Genomic DNA, 19,386 nt, shown 5'->3' with positions numbered 1-19,386 from the left:
TGGTATTTGGGGAAGAGCCAAAAGAGCAGAGTGAAAAATATTTATAGCATATGAGTGTAATAAAAAATGTAATCATGAACAAACAATACATTAAACTGGTAGGACATAGTTTACATTAGATCACAGGAATGAATATCAAAAATACAGGCGATATTTTTGAAAAAACAACCAGCAGTGAAAAATTTATTTATAATGCAAACCAGACACTCCAAAATAATTTGTGGTTTACTTAATTCTTACCGTTCATCCTATATTCTTTTGAATAAGCTGAAGGAAGGCACCCGAGTAACTACCTCAGCTGTTTTTGATTTTGATTCTGAATTTTCAGTGAGATGAAAACTCTGGTCTCTACAACAAAAAGAGATGGCATCTCATTTTCAGAAATTAAGTTTTTTTTTCCTCATTATAGATACGTATTAAAAAGAAATGCATTACAATAAATTACTATATTTCCAAATTGTCTCATTATTTCTGGGCAAATAATAATTATGTATAAATTCTGAATAAAAGAATATCACATTGCATCTTATGCATTCTGCAATGTGCACTCATAGAAAATCATTACAGTAACAAAACCAGCTGTATGTAATAGAAAGCAAATGATTTACAATGTTACTATGAGAAACTACTTTATTTCATATTATCATAAAAAGAGCAGAACTGAATATTTGCATGACAAATAGAAGAATCCAGGAAATTCCAAATGCAACTCAGTTTTTTTTTTAAAGGTATTAATGCTGGGAGGTGATTTGAAAGCTTTCTACTGTAGAGAATATTAGCAATTATAATTTGTAGTCATTATTATTTTAACAATTGAAAGAAAAAATCTACAAACATTAATAGAATATAGAAATAAATACTTGGAATAATATGTACTTCGATCATACAACATTGACATGACAAGAGCATATATTTAGTGATTTTGAACACTTTATTTCATTTCAACTGAGAGGTAAAATGATTTTTGTTCCTAAATGAAGCTTGACCCTGAAATTTGAACCACACCAAAAGTTTTTAAAGTCTGTATTTTAATGTTTTCTATGTCATTCACTGTAGCTGCCTACAACAGCCTAGTCCAAGAGGACTGGCTCTGCCTCTATCCCTAATAAAGTGGAAATCCTATGCAGACTGTGGGGCCCACCAGCTCTCTCCTTCCACCAAGCCACAGCCACAGGGACAGAGTCAGAGCTACTCTGATATGACCTGCCTCAAGAAAAGTTGACTTGGGTCTATGAGACACTTAACATCACCAAACTAGAGAAAGTGCAAGGATATAGATAATTCATGTGGCTCAGATGGTAAAGAATCTGCCTGCAACGCACGAGACCAGGGTTTGATCCCTGGGTCAGGAAGATCCCCTGGAGAAGGAAATGGCCACCAACTCTAGTATTCTTGCCTGGAGAATTCCATGGACAGAAGAGCCTGGCAGGCAAAGAGTCCCAAAGAGATGGACACGACTGAGTCACACACACACACACACACACACATACACAGATATTCATCCCTGAAGTCCAAGCTCCAAGTCCCCCATTCAGTTCAATTCAGTCGCTCAGTTGTGTCCGATTCTTTGCGACCCCATGAATCGCAGCACACCAGGCCTCCCTGTCCATCACCACCTCCCGGAGTTCACTCAAACTCACATCCATCGAGTCAGTGATGCCATCCAGCCATCTCATCCTCTGTCATCCCCTTTTCCTCCTGCCCCCAAACCCTCCCAGCATCAGAGTCTTTACCAATGAGTCAACTCTTCCCATGAGGTGGCCAAAGTACTGGAGTTAGAGCCTTAGCATCATTCCTTCCAAACAAATCCCAGGGCTGATCTCCTTTAGAATGGACTGGTTTGATCTCCTTGGAGTCCTAGGGACTCTCAAGAGTCTTCTCCAACACCACAGTTCAAAAGCATCAATTCTTCAGCACTCAGCCTTCTTCACAGTCCAACACTCACATCCATACATGACCACTGGAAAAACCATAGCCTTGACTAGACGGACCTTTATTGGAAAAGTAACGTCTCTGCTTTTCAATATGCTATCTAGGTTGGTCATAACTTTGCTTCCAAGGAGTAAGCGTCTTTTAATTTCATGGCTGCAATCACCATCTGCAGTAAATTTTGGAGCCCCCCAAAATAAAATCTTCTACTGTTTCCACTGTTTCCCCATCTATTTCCCATGAAATGATGAGACCAGATGCCATGATCTTAGTTTTCTGAATGTTGAGCTTTAAGCCAACTTTTTCACGCTCCTCTTTCACTTTCATCAAGAGGCTTTTTAGTTCCTCTTCACTTTCTGCCATAAGGGTGGTGTCATCTGCATATCTGAGGTTATTGATATTTCTCCCAGCAATCTTGATCCCAGCTTGTGCTTCTTCCAGCCCAGCGTTTCTCATGATGTACTCTGCATAGAAGTTAAATAAGCAGGGTGAATATACAGCCTTGATGCACTCCTTTTCCTATTTGGAACCAGTCTGTTGTTCCATGTCCGGTTCTAACTGTTGCTTCCTGACCTGCATATAGGTTTCTCTAGAGGCAGGCTATTAGAGCTACCAAATAAGAGTTCTCTTACTAATCATGCTTTTCAGAGACACACCTAGTATAAGGCTATTTAACAACTTTTGTGGTCGGAGCTGTGGGTGGATATAAAATATATTTTAAATATAAATGAAAAATATACTAAATGAGTCCTGGAAATTAGACTTGGTTTATATTTTCATTACTAATCATTGTATGGCACAATGACATTAACCTGTAATACACCCAATATTACAACAGAGTAAGCCATTGTTCTGAACCTTGGTCTTCCTTTAAGATGTCTTTGTTTCCTAAATTTGAACATTGAATTTTATCTAATGAAGGAAAGCTATAAGTGATTAACTGTATCAAATGTTACTAATTAGCCTAAGATGAGCACTGAAAACTGACCCTGGCAACATGTACTTGTGGAGTGGGAAAGACAAAAATCTGATTGGAACACAGTTTAAAAGAAGATAGGAGAAAGAGAGAGCAAGCTGTGACAAGGCTTTCAGGAAGTTTTTCTCCAAAAAGAAACAGATAAGTGGGGTAGTAGCTGGAGGGGACACAAGGTCAAATGAGCCATTGTTGTGGTTTCATTTTTTTTGTTGTTGTTTTTTCGAATGTTTTTTATTGTGGTAAAAGTCACATAATATAAAACATACTCTTTTAACCATAGTAACTGTATAGTTCAGTGGCACTAAGTACATTCACATTGTTTTGCCACTGTCATCATCCATCTCCTGAATTTTTCACTTTCCTAAACTGAAACTCTGTCCTGTCCCCAGGCCCCCTCCCACCCCAGCCCCTGGTGTATACCAATATACTTTCTGAGCCGTTGTGGTTTTAATATGAGCGGTATTAGAGAATATGCATATTGCCAAGACTTTGATCCAGGGGAGAAGAAAACAGCTGAGGATGCAGGAGGGAGAAAGAATAACGGAAGATGCAAAACCTTGAGAAGACAAGGGGCGAGATGCAACCCCTTCCATCTCTGGGTTGGGACGATCCCTTGGAGGAGGAAATGGCAACCCGCTCCAGTATTCTTGCCTGGAGAATCCCATGGACAGAGGAACCCAACAGGCTACGGTCCATAAGGTCCCAAAGAGTTGGACACAACTGAGCAACCGAGCACACCATCATTGTCGGTTCCTGGTCTCTGGTCCATGTGCTCCAAACCTTTCCAATCATAACTTGGATGATCATTTAGGTCTACCAGTGGTTTCTCAGTCATTTTCTCACCTCTCTAGAGAAGATGAAAATCTCAAGAGATTTTTCTGGTGCCTCTCTGATAACAAGAGGCTAAGGGGATTACCTCGGATCTTCTCTGTCCAGAGTCCCCCTGACCTGATGTTCTCCTGCTGTGCTGCTGCTCCAAGGCAGCATGGTGCAAGGGATTGGGGAGCCTCTAGTACCTGGCTCATTTTCAAGGAACTTCCTGGAAAACAGGATACAAGTAATAACTACTTTTGGTCTGGAAGTTTTATGAACGATATGCCCAATACTCATGCTCAACAAGGGAGAGAAGAGAAATGTCACAGAGACATTAAAAAATATCCAACAAGCTTGACCCTCTGTGAAAGTATTCTTATTTTTTCCCCTTCTCCCTGACCAGTAAAATCTTTGTCCAGTCTAATTCTTTCACCAATTGCGTTCTTCCAACATTTTTTATTTACTGCATAAACCATGGCTTTTGTTACCTCTTCCCTTACTGGTTACTTTGACATGGCTAAGTTGATGCTGGACCTTGGCATTGTACGCCTGGCTCTTCTAGCTACTGCCTCAGACTAGGAGGAAAGTCTCAAGGGGACTCTGTATAACTAAGAATGAGAAGCATGGAAGATGTTATCAATGTATTATCAACCCTACAGCCACAAGGGTCTATTAAGGTGTATTTTTCCAAGAGCGTATGGGGGTTTTCATTTCACAATACATTTATATTTAGTCTGTCCAAACACAGTATATTCTGTCAATATATTTGACCCATCACGTACATTTATCTACATAGCTAAGTTATTATTTATTCATTACTTTATAAATTAAATTGAGTTGAACTTAATTTGAATGATGGTAAGGTAGAATTTCTTGCTTTTCAATCTGTCCAAGTCATCTAACTATTGATGCTAAAATGCTAGTAGGTACCCAATATAAAATTTCATATTTATAAAATTCTTTACAGTTTCAGTTCAGTTCAGTCGCTCAGTCGTTTCCGACTCTTTGCGACCCCATGAATCGCAGCACGCCAGGCCTCCCTGTCCATCACCAACTCCTGGAGTTCACTCAAACTCACGTCCATTGAGTCAGTGATGCCATCCAGCCATCTCATCCTCTGTCATCCCCTTTTCCTCCTGCCCCCAATCCCTCCCAGCATCAGTCTTTTCCAATGAGTCAACTCTTCCCATGAGGTGGCCAAAGTACTGGAGTTTCAGCTTTAGCATCATTGCTTCCAAAGAAAACCCAGGACTGATCTCTTTTAGAATGGACTGGTTGGATCTCCTTGGAGTCCTAGGGACTCTCAAGAGTCTTCTCCAACACCACAGTTCAAAAGCATCAATTCTTCGGTGCTCAGCTTTCTTCATAGTCCAACTCTCACATCCATACGTGACCACTGGAAAAACTATAGCCTTGACTAGACGGACCTTTGTTGGCAAGGTAATGTCTCTGCTTTTCAATATGCTGTCTAGGTTGGTCATAACTTTCCTTCCAAGGAGTAAGCCTCTTTTAATTTCATGGCTGCAGTCACCATCTGCAATGATTTACAGCATGCTTTTTCCATACACGATTGCAGTTTACTTTCTGGCAAATGTCTAATAAACAGAATTAGTAGATTAAAGTGGTATGTGAACCTTGGTTTTCTGAATGAAAACCCAACAATTTCCCATCATTGGGTTATGAAAGCATAAATGATGTCAAAAGTGACTTTTTTCCCCGATGGATGGGTTCACTGATACATGTCAATCCCTCTGCAGTTTATGCATAGCATTTTTTTTTTTAATTTGGCTATGCCGAAAGGGCTGTGGAGATCTTAGTCCCTAGATCAGAGATCAAACCCACATCCCCTGCAGTAGAAGGGCAGAGTCTTAACCACTGGACTGCCAGGGCAATCTCATCTCCTGCAGTTTATGGATGCCAAACACCACAGTAAAGGCTGTTGCTTCAGAGAGTATGCCAGGTGTTGCAAAATAGATTGATTCTCTTTTGCTTGCCTCTGAGGTTTCACTAACGCAGTGTTAGGCTCTGGGATTGTGTCAAGGATGCTATGATAATGCTTAAAGCCAACTGAAGTACAAGAGTTGTTCTAAGGATATGAAGAATTTGGTTTCCAAGTGTTCTTTGTCATCCTGATGTGAGCAGTGCCTGAGAGGACAATCTCCCTTCCAACCTTCCTTCTTTTTTATGATGGGATATGAAAAAACAATGGTGATTGATGTTTATGTTGGTTGTAGCTTTATCTCTTTCAAATTAAATGAGTATGTGATGTTAAAGAACTTAGCATAAGGTAAGCAGGGAGGCCTGGCGTGCTACAATTCATGGGGTCGCAAAGAGTCAGACACGACTGAGCAACTGAACGGAACTGAACTGAAGCAATCAGAAATAGTGGCTATTATTATTATTAATATAGAGATGCAAGAGCGCTCAGTCACACAGTCATGTCCAACTCTTTGCAACGCTATGGACTTCAGCCCACCAGGTTTCTCTGCCCATGGGATTCTCTAGGCAAGAATATTAGAAATTGAAAGTGTTAGTCACTTAGTCATGTCTGACTCTTTTGTGACTCCATGGACTGTAGCCCTCCAGGCTCCTCTGTCCGTGGGATTCTCCAGGCAAGAATACTGGAGTGGGTTGCCATTTCTTCTTCCAGGGGATCTTCCTGACCTAGGGGTTGAACCTGCATCTCCTACATTACAGGCAGAATCTTTACTGATGGGCCACTGAGGAGGCCCTAATATAGAGATTACATGCTTAAAATTAGAGTGCTGTGTGGAAGTTTGAAAACACTGATCAGTCACTGAATGTTTATCTTACTAGGTGTACCAAAGGACGTGATGCTTCTGTTTTTAAATTTATCACAACTCTAAGTAAAAATCTAATATTTTAAAATACTATCTGGTATATAATTTATTAAGTTTCTAATTCAGCTGCTTGTAGAGAAAGAAGTTATATAATTTAGAGAGTCTTGATTATTTTTCTGGAACTCAAAATCTAATTAAGTTGTTAAAATGATACTTTTAAAAGTTAATGTTCAATATTAAATGAAGGTCTGAATATTAAGGAGTTATTTTATTTTTATTTGGAAAAAGTGTCTGATAACATCGGTTTTGGCTTGAAACTAAAGTAACTCAGAGTCTCCACTGGTTGACTCTCATCCACTGAGCTAGTGAGGCACCCGCTGCAGCTGTGTGTGTGTGTGCTAAGTCGCTTCAGTGGTGTCCGACTCTTTGAGACCCTATGGACTATAGCCCGCCAGGCTCCTCTGTCCATGGGATTCTCCAGGCAAGAATACTGGAGTGGGTTGCCATGCTCTCCTCCAGGGGATCTTCCAACCCAGGGATCGAACCCACATCTCCTGAGACTCCTGAATTGCAGGAGGATTTCTGTCCATGGGATTCTCCAGGCAAGAATGCTGGAGTGGGTTGCCATGCCCTCCTCCAGGGGATCTTCCAACCCAGGGATCGAACCCACATCTCCTGAGACTCCTGAATTGCAGGAGGATTCTTTACCGCTGAGCCAGCTGATGGGCTGCCACCAGCTGCCGCTCCAGATACTTAACTCCTTGGTGAAGAATAGTCCAGAACAACTGTGCTGCTGACTGTTGCCTTCAGATATGAGGAAAATTGTTTCAAAGAGAAGTGGAATTATACCACCAACCCAACAGCAATGAACATCTTTTGAGCACTTCCTGTGTGCCAGTTCCTCCCTGAACTTTACTTGACCCCTTATTTCATCCTCCCAACAATTTCTTTTGCAGATGAGGAAGCCTAAATTTAGAGAGTTTACATAATTTTCCAAAGGTCACACTGGTAGTTAGCTTCCAGGGGACAAAACCTTTCCTGGGATGGGCACTCAATGAAAGCTGAGTGAATGTTTCTATCTGAGTGAGTGCCAGGAACTTTGGAGTAAATCTTGCTTTAGAAAATGTTGCAGCCCTTGATTTCTGAGATGTCTCATGCTCCAGACTTCATGTTTACAAAGCTGGTTTGTCCCATTCCTTTCCTGTGTTCAAATGTATATAAGCAAAGAGAAATAAAAACCCTTGAAATTACACGATGATTTAGTCAAAACTTGAGCTTAGAAATTCAAACAATGTACTTCACAGTTTGGACAGGAGTTGTTTCTTTTTTTAAACTTCCTTAATTTATTTTTAAAATTTATTTTTAATTGGAGGATAACTGCTTTACAATATTGTGTTGGTTTCTGCCATACATCAACATGAATCAGCCATGGGTATATATATACGGCCCCTCCCTCTAGAACCTCCTTCCCATCTCTCACCCCATTCCACTCCTCTGGGTTGTCACAGAGATCTGGATTGAGCTCCTTGCCTCATACAGCAAATTCCTATTGGCTATCTGTTTTACATATGGTAATGCATATGTTTCGATGCTACTCTCTCAATGCTGCTGCTGCTGCTGTCACTTCAGTCGTGTCCGACTCTGTGCGACCCCATAGACGGCAGCCCATGAGGCTCCCCCGTCCCTGGGATTCTCCAGGCAAGAACACTGGAGTGGGTTGCCATTTCCTTCTCCAATGCATGAAAGTGAAAGCGAAGTCGCTCAGTCGTGTCTGACTCTTAGCGACCCCATGGACTGTGGCCCACCAGGCTCCTCCATCCATGGGATTTTTCAGGCAAGAGTACTGGAGTGGGGTGCCATTGCCTTCTCCGATAAATGTCCTTAATTTTTATTAAGACCTCAGGTTACAAGAGCATAGTTATCGGTACAAATTCCACAATCTAAATACCTTATCCTTCTCGATAAGCCTGATCAACAACCACAGCAAAAGGTTGATGTGAGTCTGTCGGAAGCAGTTCTAGATAATCTGAGATCCAAGTTTGGAAGTAGAAGAAATTTACAGGCTGCCGTTTTACTAAAGAAGAATTTATGTTGCTTAAGGTCATACGCACCATTGGTTGGCTGAGTCAGGTGGCCCCTCTTCATTCAGTGCCCGTTCCATTATCGCCTCACTTTCTGGAAGCGAATACTGCTTTCAAGTCTACTTTGCCAAACTAACCTTGTCCTGTGTTTAGTTGTGTCTGACTCTTTGCGAACCCGTGGACTCTCCTCTGTCTATGGGGATTCCCCAGGCAAGAACACTGGAGTGGATTGCTATGACCCTCCTCCAGGGGATCTTGGGGATCCAACCCAGGGATCAAACCCAATTCTCCTGGCTTGCAGGCAGATTCTTTACTGTCCTGGAGAAGGAAATGGCAACCCACTCCAGTATTCTTGCCTGGAGAATCCCATGGACGGAGGAGCCTGATAGGCTATAATCCAAGGGGGTCGAAAAGAGTCGGACACGGCTGAGCGACTTCACTCACTCACTCGCTCACTCTTTACCGCCTGAGCCACCAGGGAAGCCCTGTCAAACTAAGTCTGATGCTTAATTTTGGCTACATAGATCACCAGTGATCATTTCAATGATGAGAAAATGAAATAATACAGGGTCAAAATCGTGTGTCCCTGAATCATAGACTGTAAGTGCTTGGAAGGTGACCTAATCCAGACCATGTAAAAGATAAGCACCCGGTTCTAAGCCCAAACTACCTTTATTATCAGACATTCAGATGGACTAAAATATTGTTCAGGCTGATTGAAAACTGCTTAGCAGAAATAGTTTGAAATCTGACCTTGGGTCAAGAAGCACTGGGTCTGTGCTTCAAAATGCAATACTTTTCAACTGGTTTTATATCAAACACACAAAATATAACACTACTTTTAAAGTCCTCTATTTTGTTTTGTGTGGATTAAATTAGTAGAAAGGGAGAAAGGGTGCTCGCTGGGTCTTATGCAGGGGGAGAAAATTATCCCACCAAATGCTTTTGCCAGCTGCTCACCTGTTTAATGCTCTCCAAAGGAACATATATGTTAGTTTCAGAAATATTGTCATTCTAATCCTTTATTTCCTTTTTAAAGTCCTCCATCTTCGATTTTAACTGGTCATAAAAAAATATCATCAGCTGTTTACAAAATACAAGGATGATGAGTTTATGTTAGTCTGATAAACATTTCTTTCAGCAATAATCAATATGATCCAGTCCTTGTTAACCTCCACATAAATCCAGAAGAGTAACCATGTTCTGGAAGATTTCAGCAAGGCTCATGACAATGAGATAATCACAACTTGAAGACAAATACCTGTGTATTTGCAAACTCTTCCCAACTCATGCATCCGACCTGGGTCTCCTATGTTGCAGGCTGATTCTTAACCATTTGAGCCGCCAGGGAAACCGGAAGGTGTCACTCAGTTGACTCTGTTGAGGGAACAAAAATTGCATAACATAATAGTATGATACTACGAAGGGGAAATTTTTTAAAAATATCCATATAAAACGTTTTTACATACAAATATGTATCCTGGTCCACAAATTCTTACCCCTCCCAACACATTATGAATAGAAGTTCTATTTATTATTATAAATGAAAAGTTTAAGGCTTTTCAAAATCCCTTACACCTTTATGTAATTTCTTTCAAGTTTTGAGTTGTTAGTGTCAATTTCCTCATGCAGGGTCTATAAACACAAGTTATATTTACTTCCTTTCTGTAATGATCATTTTCATTTGGGAGAGAGAGAGATCTTTTTCTGCTGCATTAGAAGATCCTTTATTAATAAATTACATAAAAAAGGGAATCTGCATTAGTATACCAAGCAAATTCAATTAGACAATGATAATGCAATTTGCTTCCTTGTGTTCTGGATGGACTACTTAGAATTATTAAATGATAGAGAATGCTTTAAGTGGTTCCTGTTAAAGACTCTTACTTTACAAATGAATAAACAGAGGTCCAAAGAAGGAAAATGACTTCCCTAAAGATATGAAACTTGTAATAGGCAGCCCTGGGATTAAGACCCAGGCTGTTGACTAGAGCACTTTCAACTACACACCACACTGCTTCTCCTGCATCACAAACTGTGTCCTACACTGCCCAATCTCAGAGACAAATTAATCAGCGATGAAAACAAGACAATCACCAAAAACTCCAATACTAGTTTATAACAATTATAATTTCAAATCAGTTTTGCAAGTTATTTTTCAACTGATTATGTGGAGATTATCTACGTACGAATCTCTAACATAATTCTGAGTTTTGCCGTATTATGTGTGTGTACAAGGGCTTCCCAAGTGGCACTCAGTTCAGTTCAGTTCAGTCGCTCAGCCGTGTCCCACTCTTTGCGACCCCATGAACTGCAGCACGCCAGGGGCCCCTGTCCATCGCCAACTCCCAGAGTTCACCAAAACTCATGTCCATCAAGTCTGTGATGCCATCCAGCCATCTCATCCTCTGTTGTCCCCTTCTCCTCCTGACCCCCAATCCCTCCCAGCATCAAAGTCTTTTCCAATGAGTCAACTCTTCCCATGAGGTGGCCAAAGTATTGGAGTTTCAGCTTCAGCATCTGTCCTTCCAATGAACACCCAGGACTGATCTCCTTTAGAATGGACTGGTTGGATCTCCTTGCAGTCCAAGGGACTCTTAAGAGTCTTCTCCAACACCACAGTTCAAAAGCATCAATTCTTCGGCACTCAGCTTTCTTCATAGTCCAACTCTCACATCCATACATGACCACTGGAAAAACCATAGCCTTGACTAGACGGACCTTTGTAGGCAAAGTAATGTCTGACACTAGTGGTAAAGAACCCACTCGCCAGTACAGGAGACATGAGAGAAGTGGGTTCAAACCCTGGGTCAGGAAGATCCCTTGGAGAAGGGCATGGCAACCCACTCTAGTGTTCTTGCCTGGAGAATCCCATGGACAGAGGAACCTGGCAGGCTACAGTCCATAGGGTCACAAAGAGTGGGATACAACCGAAGTGACTTAGCATGCACTCGTATGTGTATAAATTTTATATATATTTGCAGCATGTGTGTATGTGCATATATCTGAAGACTATAATGATACATCAGGAAAGCTTCTTGTGGCCCTGTGTCTCTGAACCTCCATATGAAAAACAGTATCTGTTACATAATGTATATGTTATGCAATGTATATTTGCTATTTAATATAATGGCTATTTATAGCCATTATTAATACAATGGGCTATTTAAAAACTAAGAGCACTATTATTGTCCTACAATAGATATTTAAGTCTCAATTTTAAAGATATTGATGCCCAAAGAAGGGGTAGGGATCTTTCACGATGAAGTTTAGCGTAAGTCTCCTTGTGGGATTTTATTAAAGCTGCAGCATTAGTAAATATTTTCATCTGTGAAATCCTCCACTACTGGAGAGTATTATTTGTACCTCCTGAACAAATAGTTCTTATTCATTGCAGCAGTATTGTTAAGTTAGAAATTTCAGCGTTTTCCTCTTTTATGATATGTTATTTTCCCAAACCCTTAATTTTGGAATTTCACCAAACATTTCAAGACATATCATCAGTCATAGGATAACTTTAAAAAGTGACTCTCGTCCATTCGTAAGGTATGTTGTCCTTACAACATATGCAATCCTTTTTCCCTGTCTAAACTTTGGTTCATGTATATTTTTCAATTAGTAAAAAGAACCTTTAAACTGTAAGACAATAAACATTTTTGTAGAACCACTTTTATCTCAGATCTTGCATAATTACCATTATATTTCACAATGAGCCGACCATATATTCGACCCGACTGACATGTTTTTACTCTTAGTACAAATAATCAAAAAAGAAAAAAAATCTTTCTTATGGGAAACCACTTTTACAAATGCAATTAAAGACTCTTTCTAGTTCATTTTGATTTGCTTGTTTATTTGCTTCCTCTGGGGCAAAAATAAACTATTTTCTTATTATGGCTCAGAACATTAAGTCATAATTTGTGAACTTGCCAGACAGTAAAACTGAACAATTTTGGCTCTGGCCAAGTTTTGGGAAAACTCAAAAGAAACTTAGGTGCAACAGGAAGAGATGTTAGTAATTCCAGTTGTTCAGCTGTTGCCTTTAGAGTATTCCCTGAATTGTGTTAGAGTGTGTTACTGCATTGCTGTGAACCATAACTGCCAACTTCCACCCTGCTGCTGCTGCTAAGTTGCTTCAGTCGTGTCCGACTCTGTGCGACCCCAGAGACAGCAGCCCACCAGGCTCCTCCGTCCATGGGATTTTCCAGGCAAGAGTACTGGAGTGGGTGCCATTGCCTTCTCCAACTTCCACCCTAGAGATGGCTATATTTCAGATGAATGAAATATTTGTAAACAAGTTTGTAATCATTCATAAAGCTTACCAAACAATTTAAGCTCTTCAGAAACACACATTCACTATTATAATCAGTTGCCTATTGCTTACCTAATTACAGCTTTTAATAGAGAGGAAGACTTTTAAAAATGCAATTCATAACAATTCTAAATTTAAATTTATTTTTATGATGTTTGTTTTGCTTTTGTAAGTTTCAGGTGTCAATTGATTTCTCCCTGGACAACCTGGTTGAAATTCCACCCTTGATTATTCCAATGCACTCTTTAAAAATTCCTCAGAATATTTTTCTTTAAGGCTAACAACTGCCCACTCCGAATCCAGATGCAATATTTACAGTATGATGATTTTGTTCTGCTTTCCACACATGGCTTTTTCATAGACTGTCTCTCAGAGATGAAAAATTCTGCCTCTTTTTTAGATTTTAACTTTCAGCAGAATGACCTGATACCAGGTCTTTTCATCCTAGATGACTCAAGATGATTCAAGATTTATCTGTAGTTTGGGACCCTGAATATCTTGGTGGTAAATTAATCTAGGGCTGCTCTGGTGGCTCAGTGGTAAAGAATTCGCCTGCCAGTGCAGGAGACAGGGGTTTGATCCTTAGGTCAGGAAGATCCCCTCGAGAAGGAAATGGCAACCCAATCAAGTATTCTTGCCTGTAAAATCACACAGGCAGAGGCTGGCAGCCCACAGGTCATAAGTTTGCAAAGAGTCAGACAAAACTTAGCGAGTAAACACCAACAAATTAATCTCTCTTTTTAGATTGCCTACTTCATGGAGAACTCACACCAGTCACTGCACATAAGCAGTACCAAAAAAAACCATGGTTTCCGATAAATGAAATCTATAGATGTCAGCAAGTGTCAGTGGGTCCCTGAAAGAATGTGCTAGAACATGAATAGGCTTTGAGATTTGTGGTGCTGTTCTTTAGGCTCAGGGCTTCCCTGGTGGCTCAGTTGGTAAAGAATCCACCTGCAATGCCAGAGACCTGGGTTCGATCCCTGGGTTGGGAGGATCCCCTGGAGAAGGGAAAGGTTACCCTCTCTAGTATTCTGACCTGGAGAATTCCATGGACTGTAAAGTTCACGGGGTCACAAAGAGTGGGACATGACTGAGTGACTTTCACTTCACTTTCACTTTCTTTAGGCTCAAGCAAATACCTTCTTTCTGCAAGATTTAAATAATATATAATGTTACCCCCTCTCCCCCGAAGGTTTTTCAACTGTATGGTTGTTCTTCTGACACAAATATACCGGACTCTCCCAAATCTCCACTCAAAAAATATTTAATGAAAAGACCTTGTTTCTTAAAGAGTTTTAAGTTCTGCAGCTATTATCCATGGGGTCACTGAGGGGAAAAAAAAAAAAACATGGAGAACACAATGTTCTCAAGTGGGAATGTTTTAAACCTCACCTGAAAATGATAAACATAATACTTTACACTTTTGTAGTCATTTAGTTGGAAATATGTATGCACCTCTAGCATACTGTTTTACTCTCCAAATTAGTCTTGTAAATGGAGAAAGGCACTGGGTTATTCAACAAAGGTCTATTGCCTGCTAAGCACTCTGAAGGGATGATCCGCAATACACAGGGAAATCCAAAGAAATTCGACTTTCCTTGGGAAGATAAGACATAAATAGAAGTGAATACAATAAATTGTAGCCTGCCAGGCTCCTCTGTCCACAGAATTCTCTAGGCAAGAATACTGGAGTGGGTTAGCCATGCCTTTCTCCAGAGGCTCTTCTTGACTCAGGGACCAAACCCGGGTCTCCTGCATTGCAGGCAGATTCTTTACTGTTTGAGCCACCAGGGAAGAATACAATAAGTGTAGTATATAAATATCTCCTGCAATAGAGAAATAGAGGGACAAAGGCAAGCTGAGAATTATGTTCCATACTATGCCAGGAAATGTCCATGAATTATCTCTTAATACCCTCCTAACTCTGTAGTAGCAATCTTCTGGACAATTTATGGACCAGGAAATCCAGGCTCCCAGAATCTAAGTTCTTTGTCTCAAGAAGCTAAGTGCTCATCGTGAGCTCTGGACAGGAATTTCTGGCAATCAGGACATCAAACAAGGCTCCTGACTCATCAGTCATTACCTGCCCTTCTCCCGCGAAGTCAGAATGGTTTTGGAAAAAATGCAGTATTAGCACATCTCCATTTTTTTTTTTTTTCTCTTAACACTGTACTGGTGTCCATCAGGCCTTGCCCTCAGGGCAGGTAAGGAAATTGTCATCCCCCCTTGGTGAAGGAGGTTGTTTGCTTTTCTTAGCTGACTTCGTTGAATGAGACCAGAATCACCTCTGGGTTTGGCTTCGGAAGTTAGACAGACTACCAGATTGAGTGCCCAGGAAGTTCTTGGACGTTGAGTCCTTAGAGTCTCAGGGACGATGGAGACGTGTTTTGCTTGTGCAGAAACCAAGGTTCAGGCAGGGGAAATGACCTGACCAGGGTCATACAGTCTGATGGTGGCAGACATGGGACTAGAACCAGGTCTCCGGACTCCAGCCCAGTGCCTCCCAGGGTATAATTAACCCCCGAATTAATTTGGAATCTTTTATCTGCTTGCCTCTACCGTCATTTGAGTTGGGGATGTCATTCCAATCAACAGCCTTCTCTCTTCAAAAAGAGAAAAGTGGATAAGGGGGGGCGGGTGGGAAAAAGTATGTTTTCGGCCTATGAAGGTGACTGATTCATTTCACCATCATTCATCCGATGCCCACTCGGTGCCAGATACTGGGCATCCAGGGTACAGCAAAGACGGCTTCCAAAGATCGAAAATGGGTCTCTCCCAAGGCAGGCTCCGGGCCTTGGCTGCCTCCTCTCAGATTGGTCTCCCGGAGGCCCGCCACCCCTCCCCCGCCCCACAACTGCCAGCTCCTGCAGGTTCCCACGTCCCCAGCACCCAGCGCAATGCCAAGCCCCAAGCTGGCGTGAACCAGCAGGACGAACGCTCGTATCTGCGCTGAGCTCTCCCGGGCTCCCGCGAGGCACGCCCCCAGTCACCAAGGCAACCGGGGAGTTGCTGACCCTTGACCCCGGGGCCCCGCCCGGCCCCGCCCGGCCCCGCCCCGTCGCATTCTCGAGACCAACATGGAGAAGGCGAACCCGGAAGTGCTGTCGCCGCCCGCTCGGTGCTAGGAGCCGCCAGCCCGGCGAGGTCGAGCCGCGCGCCCGCAGCCCGCCGCCCCGCGGTCCTCTCGCGCCGAGGCAGCCGGGGCCCCCCTCCCCAGGTCTCACTCCACTCCCGCCCCCGCCCCCACGCCCCGCCCCGGGCGATCGGCCCCCGCCCCCACGCCCGCCCGAGAGGAGGAGCCGAGGCGCGGGGGAGGAGGAGGGAGAGGTTTGCTAGAGGGAGCGAGGCCGCGCGGGCCGGCGGCGGTTCGTATTACCGGGGTCGGGAGGAGGAGCCCGGCTGGGCCCGCGCGGATTAGCGCAGGGCGAGCGGGAGGCGCGGAGGAGGCGGGAGGGGGGCGGCCCGGTTGCGAGGAGGCCGGCGGGAGGCCAGGGGCTGAGAATTAGGGCGTGGGGGCGCACTCCTTTCCTCCGCCGCCCTCCGCCGGGGCCTTGGCGGCCGGGCCTGCGGTGCCCGGCAGGCCCGGGAGCCTCTCGCCGGTGCCGAGGGCCCGTCCCGGGGCGAGGCGGGGGGGCGGCGGAGCGTGTAGGTGCGGACGCGAGGCCTGGACGGCGCGGCCAGGTGATGCTGGGCCCCTGTGCTTCTCCAGAGGAAAGGGGACCCCTTCCCACCACCGGCACCACAGAACAGCCGTGCCCCCGGGCTGCCCCAGCCAGGCGTTTGGACCTCAGCCCTAGAGGGAGTCGGGCAGCTGTGAGTTTGCCTGCCTCCGTTAAGTGCCCTTAGGATGCAGTGATCAAGGCATCAGGCTCTCCCTGCGGGAGGGGCTCTTCCTGCGCTGGTGAACTCGGTGCAGAGAAAAAGGACAGAATGATGCTCTCCGAGCAAGCCCAAAAGTGGTTTCCGACCCACGTGCAGGTCACCGTGCTCCAAGCCAAAGATCTTAAGCCAAAAGGCAAAAGTGGCACCAATGACACATACACTATAATTCAGCTGGGAAAGGAAAAGTACTCCACCTCTGTAGCTGAGAAAACCCTTGAGCCAGTCTGGAAGGAAGAGGCCTCTTTTGAGCTACCTGGGCTGCTAATGCAGGGGAATCCAGAGAAATACATCCTTTTCCTCATAGTTATGCACAGGTCCCTGGTGGGTCTGGATAAGTTTTTAGGGCAGGTGGCCATCAATCTCAATGACATCTTTGAGGACAAACAAAGAAGGAAAACAGAGTAAGTTATGTAATTTATTTTGAATTGGGGGGGAGCTTAGCTATTATCTGAATGGATTTCTGTTCTTGGAAATTATTTGTCTACTTGGGGCATTGGTTTTTGGACTGAAATATGACCCAGTTTTAAGCACCATATTTGCATAAATCTGAAGTAAAAATAGCCCTTGTGAAGACACATTTTTTTTTAAAGTGGAGTCTTTAATGATCCATTACTCTCGTTTGAGGTAAACCTCGTAAATAATTGAATATTTTGCTCAGGATTTTAAGTAAATTAACATTGTTTCACTACTTATAAGAGGACTGGGCCGTAGTGTTGATCAATTTAAATTATTACAATCTTTAAACATTACAATTTTCAGAAAATGGAACATTAGAAAAGTAAATCTGCCAATATGCCCTCTTCTATATATATATATATATATATTTAATTTATTTTGTAGTTGAACTCTGAAGCTGTCAAGTGGTGAATTACCAAATTTAGAACTCAATATTTTATTTCAGCATTGTAAACACAGTTGGCTTTTATTTTAGCTCTGATTTCAGGGTCAGTAGTACATCGTGGTGGAGTCTAAAGCTATTAAAAGAAAAAAGTTTTAAAAGTATGTACAGACATCCTCATTCTTGAACATGGTTACTTCAAAGTTAGTTCTGCAAAGCCAGTGTGTTTAGACCGATTAAATGCTATCAGATTGGAAACAATGATTAAATTCTTGTGATCAAATGACATATACAGTAAAAACATGAGCTTTTTAATAAGACTTCCAAACTTAGGTTAGATATATTCTAATTTAAAAAACCATAATATAAGTTAAAACTAGGATATTATGTCTTAAATTGAAAAATAGTATGTTTTCTGAGATAGTGATACCCCTTTCTTAAACTTATTATTACTCTAGTCTGAAAGAATGTTTAAACTGGATGGAATTAATGGGAGAAAAATATAGGTTGAATTTATAAGGGGGTGTCACATTGCAAAAATAGCTTTGCTGTTATAACTGATATTTATTTATGCTTTTAAAAACTTTCTTGATGATCTTATTTTCTTATATTTTAAAACAACCATGTCATGTTTTTTGTATACCTACCTTCCTGCAGATTTCTCTTGATTGAAATTTTTACTTTCATTGAAAAAATGTTTTTTAATCAGGTCTTTACCTAAGGACCTAAAGGTTTAATATATGTAAGGTAAAAGGGTAGAGAGATAAGTAATACTAGGAATGCCACAGGAAACTGAAGAGATGAAAATATTTTAGAAGGAGAGAAAATGATTTAAATAAAGTGTAAAGTTGAATATATATGAGTGATTTTAATAATACTGGTTGATACCTATGAAGTAGCATTCAGTTATCTCTGAGGAGTTCTTCATCAAATTTAAACTGAAAAATAGATAATCACTGACTAATTTATTGCAAATTGCCAATTTTGGATGACCTTACTAAATAATATTAGAAGTGTTTTGAATGTAAACTTTTTAAGTTTATTGCATCTTCAAATTTGATACTGCACTTACAGTACTTTTAATGTTAATGAATGATATACTACAGGCCTTCTCTGAAATATAAATGTTCCAAATGAAAGTAGGCCCGACTGTGAACCCAGGGATTCTGAAGATGGAATACACTTTTAAAGTTTCTTCTTGTTTTACTCCTTATCTTTGGCAGCATCACAGTTACAATAAATTTGGCTGTAAGCAATACTCTAATATCGTCGTCTCCCTACAGAAATTCTCTGTTGGCTACTAAAAAAAACGGATTAGGACTTTTGGGGAGGAAAATGCGTTTAAATGTTATCAACAGTGCTTGTGATGTTATTGCATTCAAAGTGATTTTCAGGTTATTAAATCCCTAAGATTTTCTTTGTGGATAAATGGAGACCACATATTTGATGAGCTCTCTTTATTCGTAATATTTCTAGTTTTTTAATATAGTTAATAGCTTCCTTTTGCAGCGCAACTATACATATGGCCCAGTAAGAGACAGACCTGAGCCACTGGCGTATTGCAAGAAAGATATTTAATATTCTGCACATTGCTGAGCCTTGTCAGCATATTCCCAAGTGCTTTTTAGAAAATGGGTATGGGTGATGAAGGTGACCAGCTGATTTGGAAGTCCCATGCAACTGCTGGGTGTGACACTTTGTACTCTTGACACTCAAGACAAGGATTTACAGCTTGTCTTCCATGATAAGCA

General features: G+C 41.9%; 1 protein-coding gene across 4 annotated transcripts in view; it reads left to right on the top strand.

The window, feature by feature from the left end:
* The first annotated feature begins 15,975 nt into the window (after positions 1-15,975).
* The window catches only part of RAB11FIP2 (RAB11 family interacting protein 2), a 44,091-nt gene continuing 40,680 nt past the window's right edge, over positions 15,976-19,386 (top strand). For 2 of the 4 annotated variants that reach the window (XM_086377836.1, XM_086377837.1), the window contains exon 1: positions 15,976-17,198. In XM_086377836.1, the coding sequence (XP_086233962.1) occupies positions 16,846-17,198 (353 nt within the window). In that variant the 5' untranslated portion in view covers positions 15,976-16,845. The remainder of the gene's footprint in view (positions 17,199-19,386) is intronic. The other 2 variants (XM_086377838.1, XM_086377840.1) reach the window with 2 other exon arrangements.

Source organism: Bos grunniens, chromosome 26 (genome assembly GCF_055505025.1).
Source record: "Bos grunniens cultivar Pamir isolate PY7600 chromosome 26, Bosgru_T2T1.0, whole genome shotgun sequence".
Classification (NCBI taxonomy): Eukaryota; Metazoa; Chordata; class Mammalia; order Artiodactyla; family Bovidae; genus Bos; species Bos grunniens.
This window is presented reverse-complemented; position numbering and strand designations above follow the sequence as displayed.